At 37.4% G+C, this 13,924-nt stretch overlaps 1 protein-coding gene across 6 annotated transcripts in view; it reads left to right on the forward strand.

The window, feature by feature from the left end:
* Positions 1-13,924, forward strand: part of TAB3 (TGF-beta activated kinase 1 (MAP3K7) binding protein 3) — a 48,375-nt gene that overhangs the window by 25,551 nt on the left and 8,900 nt on the right. For 2 of the 6 annotated variants that reach the window (XM_057411886.1, XM_057411887.1), the window contains 3 exons: positions 5,176-5,364; positions 8,410-9,862; positions 12,872-13,032. In XM_057411886.1, coding sequence (XP_057267869.1) covers positions 5,263-5,364; positions 8,410-9,862; positions 12,872-13,032 — 1,716 coding nt within the window. In that variant the 5' untranslated portion in view covers positions 5,176-5,262. Of the gene's footprint in view, positions 1-5,175; positions 5,365-8,409; positions 9,863-12,871; positions 13,044-13,924 lie in introns of all 6 variants that reach the window. The other 4 variants (XM_057411889.1, XM_057411890.1, XM_057411891.1 and 1 more) reach the window with 4 other exon arrangements.

The raw sequence follows: 13,924 nt of genomic DNA on the forward strand, positions 1-13,924 counted from the left end.
CAAATGAGTGTTAGGCTTTTATTTTTGTTCTTCCATTTAGGGAACATCATATTTTTCTTTTGGACATTCTCTCATTTTTTATTTACCCTGCTATTTTTGGTGAAAGTAAAATTCTGTATTAATCCAGATTAATGAAACAGAATTTTAGAATTCTGTATCTTTTTCTGCTTCCTCAGATCCTGTCTTCACAGTTCTTCCACTGTTTACTAGCAGAGAAGAAAATAAAGTTCCTCCTGTTCATGGAGGATATTCAGACTGTTACTACTCTTCTGGTTTGGCTCAGAGCAGGACTAAAGTTCTGAGTAGCACTGATACCAGTGTTACTCAGAAGTTTAATGCCTAGGTGCCAGTAGCAAATACAAACAGGAGGTGCTGCTGTTGGGAAAGAGAAAACAATTAGGAATTACTGTCATGAGCTTGGATTATGTAACTGTTTATTGGATTTGCTGCTTTATATTTACTGCAAATGAGTTTAAATGTCTCTTAAAGTCGAAGTCACTTTTGGTTGGTGAAGATGTTTATATATTTTAGCTTTTCTCTTAGCTTACTGATTTGTGTTAATTTTGTCCTTTCTGTTCTGGAGATTCTACTGTTTTGTCCACCTAAATTTCATGGTATCTTCATACTCCAGTTCCTGTAATGTTTATGCAGAATAGAGCATCCAGCTTTCCTAGCTTTCCCTGAAGCCTTTTTTACCTCTTGGGTAAAAAGCCTGTCAGTCCAGTGCAAGTATTTGAAGGAATTGCCCTATGATTGCTCAAGTAAAAAAATTCTACAGTATTTATGAATCTGAAGACCAAAATTCATCTTCAACACTTTGATTTGATATAAGGAGGAAGAAAGTAGATTAATTTACAAATACTGGGTTGGGTTCATTTGAATGTTGTTCAATAAGTCTACTTTTTGTCTGTAGGCATCAGCATGCATTTGACTAGAAGTCAGGACAATGAAACTTAAGAATTACATTTGTGTAGTATTCAGAGGAAACAGTTTTTTATTGGCTGTGCTTAAATCCATCTGTGTTTTCTTATCCTTGTAATCTAAAGGAGACTTAAATATTTTGAGATGAAAGAATTTATGTAATAAAGCAGGACGCCTCTGAGGTGTTGCTTTTATAAACTGACTTTTTTATTATCGTGTTTTGTCTTACTGGGTTTTTTTTCTTCTTTTATCCTTCAAGGCCCAACTGCTACTATAAGACTCTTAACAATTAACTTTAAATTGATGAGGCCTGTCTTCTAGCTATCCTCTTTTCTGGAAATTCACTCAGGAATTATTTTAGTTGCTCCAAACATTGTAATTGCGTAAGTGCATGCCAGTACATAATTTATAAATGCCAGATAGTATCTGTTGACCTCGTTTATTTTTCACTTCGATCTCATTACTGATGATTCATGTATCTTCAATTTAGGTGATTTAGTACTTCAAAAATAACAGTAGTGAAATGTATTTCCTTTAGCATATATTTGAACACATCTGTGGGGAATATCAAGAAAGTGGTAACTCTACTTATTTTTAATTCATTCTTTTAGAGAAGAAGCATCGGTTGATTGATGAAACTGTTGACTACTTCCATAACTTGCAGGGTACACAAAGAGTTTAAGGAAAGAAGATAAATTTAAGATAAGGTTTTGCTGTATGTATAATTTGGGCATCTAAAAGGTGTGGAAACCCGATTAGTACTTGTTTAGGGCTCGAGTAATGCTTTGCATAATCCTCAGATTCGCTAGTGGCTCCCAAGGTCATCTGTGTGTGTGTTAACACAGCAGGACCAATTCTGCAACAATATCCTTTGGTTTTGTCATTAGAACTGCTGTGTGTGTAGCGGTGTTAATTTATTCCACCCTCATGAAATACTTTTCAGCTGGAGTTTGGGTATTCTCAGCTCTTTTTTGAAAGTTACAGGTGAAGTGGCTTGCTTTTATTGTGACTGGATTGGTTTTTGATGTGTTCTGCTCTGTTAACTTTCAGCAATTATAAGGCTGGTAGTGTAGTGCACCTCAGCGTGTCCCTTAGCCTGTGCACGCTGTGAAAGAAAGAAGCTTTGAAGGATTGCTTTCTTAGTCTCTTGTGGCTCAGCAGGAGTTCTTCTCTAAGCATGTTAGCTGTGTAGTCTGTGCTGTAAGCTCTTGGCTCTCTGAACAACTTGCTTCTCCACCTGCTGGGTGCTGTGGAGCAACGTGGGAAGCAAGTATTGTATTCCAGCCAGTTGTGCTTGCTTAGAGTGGTAAATGTGCAGCCGGCTGTAGGCAGGTCAAACAGAATAGGCAGGACAAAATGCTGGATAATGGGTACAACAAAGTGCTGGGCTCCTGGATAAGGCAGTAGTGAATTCTATGGTACTGGCTGAAAAATAACAAATTTCCACAGTACTGTAAGCATGGAATCCAAAGAGTTCTGAATAAATGTGTGTTCATGCTTCTCAAGATAACTATTTCAGGTTTCTTACAGTCTTTTCAAGGCTATCTGTGTCACGAGAAGCTTCAGCTCTTCAAAGTGATTTTGTGTGTGTGTGTGCTTAGAAGAGAACTCTGTGATAAAATTCATAGCTGGCCAGTAGCCCATATTACATTTGCATATACATTTGAAGAGAGAAGTGATACAAAGGTTTTTGTTCATGCAAATTAAATTATTAAAATTATTATCTTCTATTTCAGATTTTTAGATACTGTCATTTGTTATTCCACAGAAGTTTTTAACTGCAGTTTATTCTAATAGGGTATTCTTCATTACTGCACTTTATTCCCTGCCTCCTGGGAAAAGGAGAGTTGTCTAGAAACACATAGAGCTTGACAGCTGTAGGGTTTTCTTTGAGAGTCCTTGTGCTGGTCTGCCTTTCAGAATATGATGTTTGTCATTTATGAAAAATAAGTTTTATAAAAGGTCCCCTACTGTGAGTGTAGGTACAAAGTTTCAGCTTGCTTTTGTAGTTAGTGGAAACTTGTTCCCTTTTAAAATAAAAGGGGTCTGCAGCTTTACTGGAGTGGGCAGAGCTGAGCTGCATTGTGATTATACTTTTTTACTGTAGCATTTCTTAAATCACAGCGGGGTAGTTCACATATCTCGCTGTTCTTTAAATCTGTCTCATTTATCTTGAGAAAGTGAGTGATATGACAATTGTAACACTGTATACTAGGATTTATCAGATATGACAGAGAGAAAGCCGTCCTGTAAGCCTATGAGTTATTTAGTGAATGCTAAAAAGCCAGTAAAAGGGTGTCCACATACAAAGTAGTCGCATAGTGGAGTGGACTTGACTTCTGTTTTTGTTGTGGTGGTGGTGGTTGTTTTGCCCCTTTTCTGAGAAAAGAAGTACTGTTTTGAAAGGGGTGAAAAAAGAAAGGCATGGTTATTAAATACTCAAAATAGTAATTAAAAAAAAAAGAAAAAAAAACCCAACAAAACAAACACCAAAGCTTTTTTACACTAAACCTGACATTTTGTATTCCTTTGAAGCTGTAGGAGAGATACAGGAAACTTTTGGAGTTTATTAGTGCTTAAAGTTATATATATCATTGTGCTGATCTGTTGTACTGTTCTAGACTGCTATTAGAAGTGGAGCTTAACAGGTGAAAAACTAGCTGTAATACATTGAGGTTGAGATAGCATGATACAAACATGGGACTTCAAGTAGCTAATACATTACTTAAACACCAAGTCTGCTGGTATCTGACTTTCTGTTCTTGAGCACAGGTACTACATTCTCAGCAGTTAAGAATTCAGTTGAGTAATGTTGGAAAGTCTTTGAAGCTTAGCAATAATAGATGTGTTACAGGGGCTATTGTGCATCACTTTCATGCAAAGTGAATCTTTACTTAGACTTCAGCTACTTTTTGGATACTACTGTGATGATAAGACACAAGTGAGAAAAGCATTTGTTAACTCACACTTTATTTGCCTTCTAGCAGTCCTCGGATATTGAAGTTCTGATAGAATCTTTTTGCTGTTGAATACAATAATCATGAAATGGAAGGGAGGGGTTTTGTCACGTTAGTATGAATGTAATAGGTGCTTTGCAAAAATCTGAAATAGACCCTCATCATAACCCTAAAAAAAAGACTCTTTAAAGTCTGTTCAACTCTTGTTGCGTTTTACAAAAATTGCTTGCAGCTTCTTGGATTTGTAGTGATGTAACAAGCAAAGAGTTTAATCCCTATTCTAGAGGAATATTTTTGGCTAATTGTGCTTCTCAGTTTTCCAGCATGTGTCGTGGTTTAAACCCAGTCAGCCATAAATCAGCCACGCAGTCTCTCTCTTACTCTCCCCCCTTTTCTTATCCCCGTTCCTGGAGGGATGGGAAGGAGAATCAAAAAAATGTAACTCCCACGGGTTGAGATAAGAACAGTTTAGTAACCAAGGTATAACACAAATCACTACTGCTACCACCAATAACAATAATGATAAAGGAAATAACAAGGGAAGAGAGTACAACACCACCCACTGACTGATAATACCCAGCCTGACCGAGCAGTCCAACCCCGCAGTGCCCTAGCCCTTCCAGGTAACTCTCAGTTATATCCTGGGCATGACGTGCTGTGGTATGGAATACCTCTTTGGCTAGTTTGGGTCAGGTGTCCTGTCTCTGCTTCCTCCCAGCTTTCCATCCTCCCTAGCAGAGCATGAGACTCAGAAAGTCCTTGGTCAGACTAAACATTTGATCAGTAACTAAAAACTTCGGTGTTATCAGCAGTGTTCCCAGGCCAAAAGTCAAAAACACAGTGCAGCACCAGGTACTAAGAAGGAGAAAAAAAATGACTGCTGCTGCTGAACCCAGGACAGCGTGTTATTCCTAGCACTTTGCAAATAACTAAGACGTTTATGCTTTGTGATAACTTCAGGCTTTTCTGCAAACTTTTCACAATTTCACTGGCAGTAAGTATATTTCATGTAGGTCAGATTAAGTTATGCCTACATGGTACCACAGGGGGACTCTGTAAAGTCCTGTACTAGCACATTCCAGGGAAATGTTACATAGGTATACCTGTGATATATTAAGTGTTTTAATATCAGATTTTGAGACATAATGATTCCCATTTTTGTGTTTAAGCCGTTGTCTCCCTTGATATCTAGATCTAAAAATGTAATCCAGTAATTCTTTCACACATGCAGCTGGGGAAGGAAGAGAAGTTGTTGTGGTGGCTTAGAAGAAAATTGATTTTGTGTTCTTTCTTACAGAAAATGCAGGAAGCCTCAGAAGACCATAATCATTGGAAGGCCTGTTGAATTCCATTTTTTGGTAATCTGGGACATCATCAGTCTGGCATGGCGCAGAGCAGTCAGCAACTCAACGTTCAGGTACTCCATGATCTCCGACAACGTTTCCCTGAGATACCCGAAGGGGTGGTGTCTCAGTGCATGCTTCAGGTATGGTAAAGGGTTTTAAGAGCCTATGTGTTTTATTTTCGAGGTATAAAAATTCATTTTAGTAGTGTACATGGAGCATAGATTTTCATTCTTCTACTTTTATTTTTAAACAGTGGAATACTGCACTACTTGAATTTGTGTCCTGTCTTCTATGTAAAAAGATTTTAGAATTCTTCACTTATGCTTGTGGGGGTTTTCCTGCTGTTTTTCCTGGTCTGTGTGACCTGTGACCCTATGCATATAGGGAATAAGGGAAGTGGCTAATAGGATGGTTATTGATGATGGCTACACAAATAACATACTGGGAGAGATTTTAGCAAATAATGACTCATTCTGCTGAGATGAGGAACTGCCCCTAGCTAGGAATCTAAAGGTTTTCTGTCTTCATAGTGTCTTTTTGCCATGGCTGTCCATCCAAAGGTTTATTTTCACTTCTCTGTTTCCAAATCAGGTGGCAGTTCTTTTTTCTTTTTTTTTCTTTTTTCCTTTTTTTTTCTTTTTTCCTTTTTTTTTCATTCTCTTCTTTTCCCTTTCCATTTTTTTCTTCCACCTCCATCTAAAATCATAAATTGGAAGTGATGGGAAGTGATAGTAAGCGATCATACATAATCATTTTCATAGTCTTGGTCATCTGGAGATACCTTCCATTAATGGGAAGATTTAGGAGAAGAATAGGGACATACAAGATCTTTTGGCTTTGTGTGTCTGTGGCTAATGTAGAATCTAATGTGATAAACTGCTGGAGATGAAAGTAGTGGCAGAGGAGTAGATTTACTTATAAGCGTGGCTGTAACGTTTGCATTGTGTGTCTTCTAAACCATACAAATACGAATTAATTGATTTCAGAGAACTGTGAAGCAGGGGAAGCCCTGCAGTGTAAAGCTTTACTTATCCTGATGTTCATCTCTACTGTTAAGTACATTATCCTTTTGATGAACTATGTTTGTCATAGACATCTTTAAACTGATAAAATTAAACTGCCCCTAATGCTGCAGAAGCATATATGTATCTATAATAGTGATATTATATATTATGTATATTATATATTACATGTATAGCTGGGTAATGTTGCAAATATCTGTCATTTTTTTTCCAAACCCACTTTATATTTGTTTTAAGATACATGAGCTGGTTTCCATTACATTTTGCAATACATGCTCTAGATGTAAACCAGTGTGTGTTTTGGACATATCAAAAATTGAGGGTGCTTTGAAATGGCAAATATATTCCATACTCTGAGAAAATCACATTTGGGCCTGTCCCTTCTACTTTCTCTCTACCTCCACCCTGATGAAATGACTTTAGGAAGCTGAGGAGTCTATGAAGTTCAGTTTAGAAATTAAGTGGCTTTTTATAGTGGTTAGGTTTTTTGAGATTGCTGTCTTGGAACTATGGTGCTGGTTATTATTACAGGGTCTGATTCCCACATATTCTGGTTTTATTTTTTACTGTGATATGTCTGGATATTTTCATTGACCATTGGAGTCGAGAAAGAAAGCTTCACATGGAAGGAAAGTAGTCAGGGAAAAGTATCTATAGGGTTCATCAAACATAATTGCTAGACACTTCTGTCATGTTCAGTAGTAAGTCTTTGTCTGAGATGCTTAATATGTATGTTTGCCTGATAGTGGAATCATATGAAATTTTGGGAAAGTAATCTTCACTTTAGCATTAAGACTGACTAGGTATCAGTAAAGGACTGATATGACTTTTCAGTTAGTGTGTAGGCTGTTGTGTTACAAGGTCGTGTGAGTATTAATATGTATACAAACTTTACATAGTGATAGTATTTGAAATAGAAGTGAAACCATTAGTGGCATATATTCCTTAAGATGGTAATCTTAGCACACTAAGGAAGGTGGGGGTGTATGCATCTGTATGTAAATATGTACACACTCGTTCTGGTAGGAAGTGCTTTATGTCATAAAACATACCGATCTTGGATCACGTAACAAAGTTAGGGTCCTGAGGGCCAGATGTAGTGGAACTTAGAGTGTGGTGTGTTTTTTTTGTTTTGTTCTTTTTTTAATTTAACTACTGTTTAAATTAAAAACTGAACCCCAGCTGATCAGCTGATACAGACTGTTGTATGAGAAACTGGGGAGAAAAAAAATACACAATCTGGATGGCTTTCTAGTGGTCCTACTCTTAAAGAAAAGCTATCATTTATGTCATTCTTTGAGCAAGACTAGATTAAGCTAGGGAAAGATTAAGGGAAAGGGAATTCTCCATTATACTTTTGATTTGCTTCATAATATGTCTGTATAGTTTCAGCTGCTGGCACCGAAGAAGACATGAAACAATTTCAGGGGTTATTTGGTTTCCTCACTGATGTATTGATAAACATTTTTATTTATTAATTTTGATTTTTTTTTTAACCTTGATTCTGAAAAGCAGCTGAAATTATGTCAGAATTATAAGGTGCTTTATGGAATTGCTGTACTTTTTGAAGCAATACTGATACTGACTTTATTTTTAAGACACTACATTCTGCTGTACCAAGCAAAACTGTGGTTTGTTGGTTGTTTTTTTTGTGTTTTTTTTTTCTATACTAAGAAATTCCTGGGCTTTTAAACTTTCATGTAAAGAGAAATATTCAGGTAAACAGTAAAAAGTGAGAGCAGTAAATGCTCAGGTAAACATTAAAATGTCATCCGCATTTTGGGTTCATCTTTACAGAGTTTGCAATTTTGATCTAGTTCAATTTGATCTGTGTTGCTGCTATTAGAAGCATAGATACCTGTTCCTTGCAAAAGATGCTGAGACTTCTAACCATTGCTTTCTCCAAACGTGGACTTGTTTTTCTTCATACTGTAGCTAGTGTAACCATAACATTTTGCTAGATGCCATGTGAGCTATGTACTACTTACATACTGTGACTTGGTAGGTATTACTTTTATTTCAAAATTTGTGTTTCTGAGATGTTATCTGTAGTTGTGTTCAAGTTGGGCTTGACTGCAGCTTCAGCTGAATGCTTGTTGAATGCTAAGCAGTGGCATTTTCTTTTGCCATTTGACATTAATATGTGTCCATTCTTACTCCTAGAACAACAACAACCTAGATGCCTGTTGTCGAGCCCTCGCACAGGAGAGCAACAAATACTTATATATGGAGTACCATAGCCCTGATGATACCAGAATAAACAGAAATAGCCTTTTGCACATTAATCTGGGTATTCATCCTCATACCAGCTATCATGCAGGGGATGGAACTCAACTTAATGGTGGTCGTACACTGGTACATAGTTCAAGTGATGGACATATTGATCCACAACGCACAGCAGGTAAACAGCTGATATGCTTAGTCCAAGAACCACATTCTGCTCCTGCTGTTGTGGCAGCTTCTCCTAGTTACAATCCATTTTTCATGAATGACCAGAATAGAAATGCAGCTACTCCTCCTCCACAGCCACCTCCACAGCCATCTTCCATACAACCAGGAATGAACACGTCTGCTATGCAAGGCCCTCCTCCCACGTATATGCACATACCTCGGTACAGTACAAATCCCATTACTGTTACAGTATCACAAAACCTCCCCTCTGGACAGAGTGTACCCAGAGCTCTACAAATTCTTCCACAGATTCCAAGCAATCTCTATGGGACTCCTGGTTCTATTTATATAAGACAAACGTCTCAGAGTTCTTCAGGACGACAGACTCCTCAGAATACACAGTGGCATTCATCACCACAGGGCCCAGTTCCACATTATTCTCCCCGTCCTCTACCTGTGTATCCCCATCAACAGAACTACCAACCTTCTCAGTATTCTCCTAAACAACCCCAGATCCCTCAGTCAGCTTTTCGATCACCACCGGCATCTCAGTGTCCCTCTCCCTTTGGCTCTCCTCAACACCAAGTTCAACCTCCTCAGTTGAGTCATCAGAGTTCACATGTTTTCATGCCTCCTAGTCCTTCAACTGTCCCACCCCATCCATATCAACAAGCATCCCAGACTTTTCAAAAACAAGGTGGTCACTCTGTATCATATCTTCCTACTTTTGCTGGACCGAGTTTATCCAAAGGTTCCATGAATAAAATAGAAATTACAGTTGAACCACCACAAAGACCTGGGACTGCAATGAACAGAAGTCCTTCACCAATAAGTAATCAACCATCTCAACGAAACCAGCATCCGCTGTATACAGCCACTACTCCTCCTTCAAGCTCTCCATCAAGAGGTATGTCAGGTCAACCCAAACCTCCATTTAGTGTTAATCCAGTATATATTACCTACACTCAACCAACTGGACCTACAGGTGCACCAACACAGTCTCCTCGGGTAATGGTATCTCAGCCAAACCCAACCATTTTTAAAATCACAGTAGGTCGAGCACCGACTGAGAATCTTTTAAATTTAGTGGACCAAGAAGAGCGTTCTGCAGCACCAGAACCTATTCAGCCTATTTCTGTAATCCCAGGATCTGGAGGAGAAAAAGGAAGCCATAAGTATCAGAGAAGTTCTAGTTCTGGATCAGACGACTATGCTTACACTCAAGGTAAATGTTTCACCCTGCAAATTATATTAATGTAAAATGGATTTTCAGCTTGATTTTGCTACTTTATAAGTGAGAATTTTTTGATTTTTTTTTTTTTTTTTAGAAAATTTGCCAAGTTTCAGTCTAATACATAAAGAATTTCTGAGTTTCTTAAAATTGTTATGCTTTTGATATTGGGTGTCTCCTTAAAAAAAGACATTACTGCTAACAGGAGTAACTAGTTTGCTCAAATACTGTTTGTAAATTCTGAGCTGTCAATTTATTTTATTTGCTCTGTGTTTGGATGCTTTATAAAACCTGAAGCACCAACTTCTGCAGGGAATTTGAATTCAATTTATTTGCCTTAGATTGAAGAGTACTAAGTGAAAGTGGAGCGTGAGGTAGGATTGCAGCTACAGTTACATCTGGTGTCAATAAAAATATTTTTGTTTTCAAAGGTATTAAAATAATTATTTTTAAGAACTTAATCAAAAGTTCACTCTTTCCACATAAAATTTTCAAACAGGAGAAAGTGATTGGCAGACAGATTTTAGGACATGTGTTCTGGGTTAGAATGTGGTTAGATTTGATGCCATGTATAAATGAAGAATTAAGTAATTTAGTAAAAAAAAATTCTGACCTTTAGCTGAAAACTCTTTTTCTCAGAATAATCTGCTTTATAGATTTGAACATTTAAAATTGAGCAAAGGAATCAGTCTGCAAGCAAACCAATCATTTGGGTTAGTGACAGAATGATAATCAGTAACAATTACTGAAAGAGTGTGCTTTGTTTTGTGATTTGTGTTTGGAAAAGAGAGTCTATTCCTTCATTGTTCCTTCTAGCTTTCCTTTCCCTTTAGAGAGCTGATACAGTGATTATAATGCTGCCCTGTAGTTATTGATTTCTTATTTTGTTTTGTGTCTTTTGAGCTGTTCTAACTCATCAAAAAGGAACTGTTCTGTACCTGTTAGACCCAATTAGAGTGTTATTTAGAGAGAATGAATGCTAGCAGGTGTGTAACTCATAGGCCTTATGTTTTGTTTGATGATGTTCCTATTACAGCTTCATTAAAGATTGTAGTTTACATGAGAAAACTGTAAGTAGCTTCACATAACTGAAAAAAACATCATGAAATGTAGAAATCTGGTTTTACCTTTGCATCTTTGATGGGATTTGCGTATTTGGAAAATAAAACCAATAAGACTAGTTAGTATGTACTTTCTGGGGAGCATCTGCTTTTGTGGCAATATCTACCACAGCTGGGACTTTATAGAGCCTTTGGTATTGTTGCACTCTGAACTCTTGATGGAAATAAATTGTAGAAGAATAAATGTTACATTCTTTATTACAACAAAGGACTTATAAAGAGGATTATATTTAACAGCTTAATATAGGGAACAAGGTTGTTTAATTTCCTTTTGAACATGAACCATTGTGAAATTTATTGCCAAAATCCATTCTGATGTCAGCACTTCCACTGTTTCTTTGTAGTGTGAGTCATGTTTGATGACTTGGTCTAGAGTATAATGCAAAGCTATACAATATAGTCATACTGGGTGTTAAGTTGGAAGAGTCACACAAAACCAAGGTTTGATAGCAATAGTGCAAAATCATACAGCCTGGCATCTGTACTTTTGTGATCTCTTAGACTACTTTGACTTACACTACTTCAGCAAGTAGGGAACAATTTTGTTCAGTAATAGTGGTATCTATATTATGAAAACTTGTGATGTTATCCTTTGATAGGATTTTCAGTGCACAGAATACTGACAAACCCCACTCATTTTTATGCTGCTGACTGTTTGGGTTTAGGGGGGTTTTGGTGGGGTTTTGTTTGTTTTTTTTTGTTGTTGTTCTGTTTGATTTGTTTTGGTTGTTTGGAGGTGGTTTTCTGCTCCACAGTAAATTGTGTCATATTGTTGCTAATTTTTCTAACTTTTTTTTTTTTAATTAAAATATCCATGAGGTATGATGTGGGTTTTCTCTCCCTGTGTCGGATAGGGGTGAAGAAAAGAGCAGGTACGGGCCAGTGCTTGTCTGAATACCCACAGCAAATTTCTTTTGCTTTTCTCTGTCCTGCTAGACTTTAATCAGGTAAAACCAGCCAGATCAGAAAGTGCTAAGTATCACACTAATTGTCTTGCCCAGTTTTTGCATCATGATGAAATACTGAGAAATGCTCTTCCTGCAGAAACTTGAGTATTATTTTCTAGCTAGTCAGAGTTTGTTCTTTGGCTTCTCTGGGAGCTCAACATCAGTTTGTGACTGAGAGTCATGAATTTCAGTACCAAACCAAAAATGTCAGAGAATGATTACCAGCAGAGAGAGGTTAAAGGACAGTGAATCAGCTCTAATGTAGAACTGAAGACCCTGAAACACCTGAGCTGCCTCTGCTTTTCATTTTTTGGATTCTCTGTCTGTTTTATTGAAGTTGTATAGATTTGCCTTTGGGTACTGGGAAACATAGAGTATTGAGAATTACAGTACCCTCTGAAAAATCTAAGACTACTTTAAAGTTGTTATAGCATAAACTGTAATAGCAGTGAAAAACTCTGTTCAGGACTGACGTTTGGCTTATGTCTCAAGGCTAGTGTGTCAGCTGCTGTTGAGCAGCATATACGAAGTGTGTTACCTTCTGATCTTACCTCTGGTATTTATTTTTTTTTCTTTGCCAGTACAGTATTAATATAACTAGGTTGCTGTTGCATCCTGAGAAGCTGTCTCCTTGTACAGGTGCCTTTGTATTTTTGAGATGAGAAAGACCAAATGCAAAAAAAGAAGCTTTGACCAAAATGGTAATATCAACTTCAAGTTACTGTCTAAAGCGTGTTTTTATTCTGGAAGAACTTTGTTCTAAATTGTAGTTCATTTGGCATGAAAGCATCTTCACACTGATACTTGGCTGCATGTTTATGGTCACTTTTTTTTTTCCGAGAAGGGTCACTCATGAATATTAGGCGTATGTTGACAATTCAGTTTTCTGGGGTTTTGTGTGTTAGTAACTCTTTCTTTTCCATGTACAACATTAGCCTTGCTGTTACATCAGCGAGCAAGGATGGAGAGATTAGCAAAGGAACTGAAGCTTGAGAAAGAAGAGCTAGAACGCCTGAAAGCTGAAGTCAATGGTATGGAGCATGATCTAATGCAGAGGCGGCTTCGAAGAGTTAGCTGTACAACTGCAATTCCAACAGTAAGCAATTTGTTAGTATTTTAATTCAAGATACAAATTTATTTTTTATATTTTCATGAACTGCAGTATTACAAAAAAAGAAAAAAACAACATTTTGGGGTATAAAGTCTTCGATCATTGAAGGTGATTTTTTGTAACTTCTTGGCTTGTTGTAACCCAGTTCTTGTAATTTAGAAGCAGATATATGTCCAGATTTCTCAGTGTTCACAACAATTTCTGAAACTTGCATATATGTGCTTTTCTGGGCCACAGAGCTGAATAGATAGTTACTTTCCTAGCAACCTATACAAGTATGTGTTCAAGTCTGTTCAAAAAGCCCATGCCATATACAGCTTGGTGTTCATGAAGCAAGGTTTCACTTTTTTGAAGTTGTTTTGTTGTATTGAAACATTTTGTTGTTTGAGGAGTTGCATCTCGTATGCAATCTATTTCCCATTTGGTATATGCAGATTATGCCAAGTGACTTTGTGGCCAAGTGGCAGCGTTGGCTCAAGTAGTTGGCACCCCTCTCTCACCTTTTCCGTGTTGATATTTTCTATCTGTATGGCTTCACACCTGCAAGTGACTTTAGCCCAAACACCTGTATGGCTCTGATAAGAGAATTCATTTGACTGAAAAATACCTTCCAGTTTGAGCAGTTGTTAGCCAAATCAGTTCAGACTTACTATCTGTATTGACGTGAACAGTGCACACAGTTGTAGGCTGGAAGGCATAGTAGGGGCTTTTAGCTGCTATGTATGTCTCCCCCGTTTCAGGGCAGCTTTCTGCAGATATGTTCCAGGGAGGAGTACAGAGGTATTGTCTTGAGTGTGCAGGGAGGAGGTTAGGAAAGCCAAAGCCCAACTGGAGTTGAATCTAGTACAGGATGTCAAAGACAAATTGAAGGCTAGTG

Source organism: Pezoporus wallicus, unplaced genomic scaffold (genome assembly GCF_028554395.1).
Source record: "Pezoporus wallicus isolate ANWC-B61680 ecotype Strahan unplaced genomic scaffold, APGP_CSIRO_Pwel_v1 contig_1438, whole genome shotgun sequence".
NCBI lineage: Eukaryota > Metazoa > Chordata > Aves > Psittaciformes > Psittacidae > Pezoporus > Pezoporus wallicus.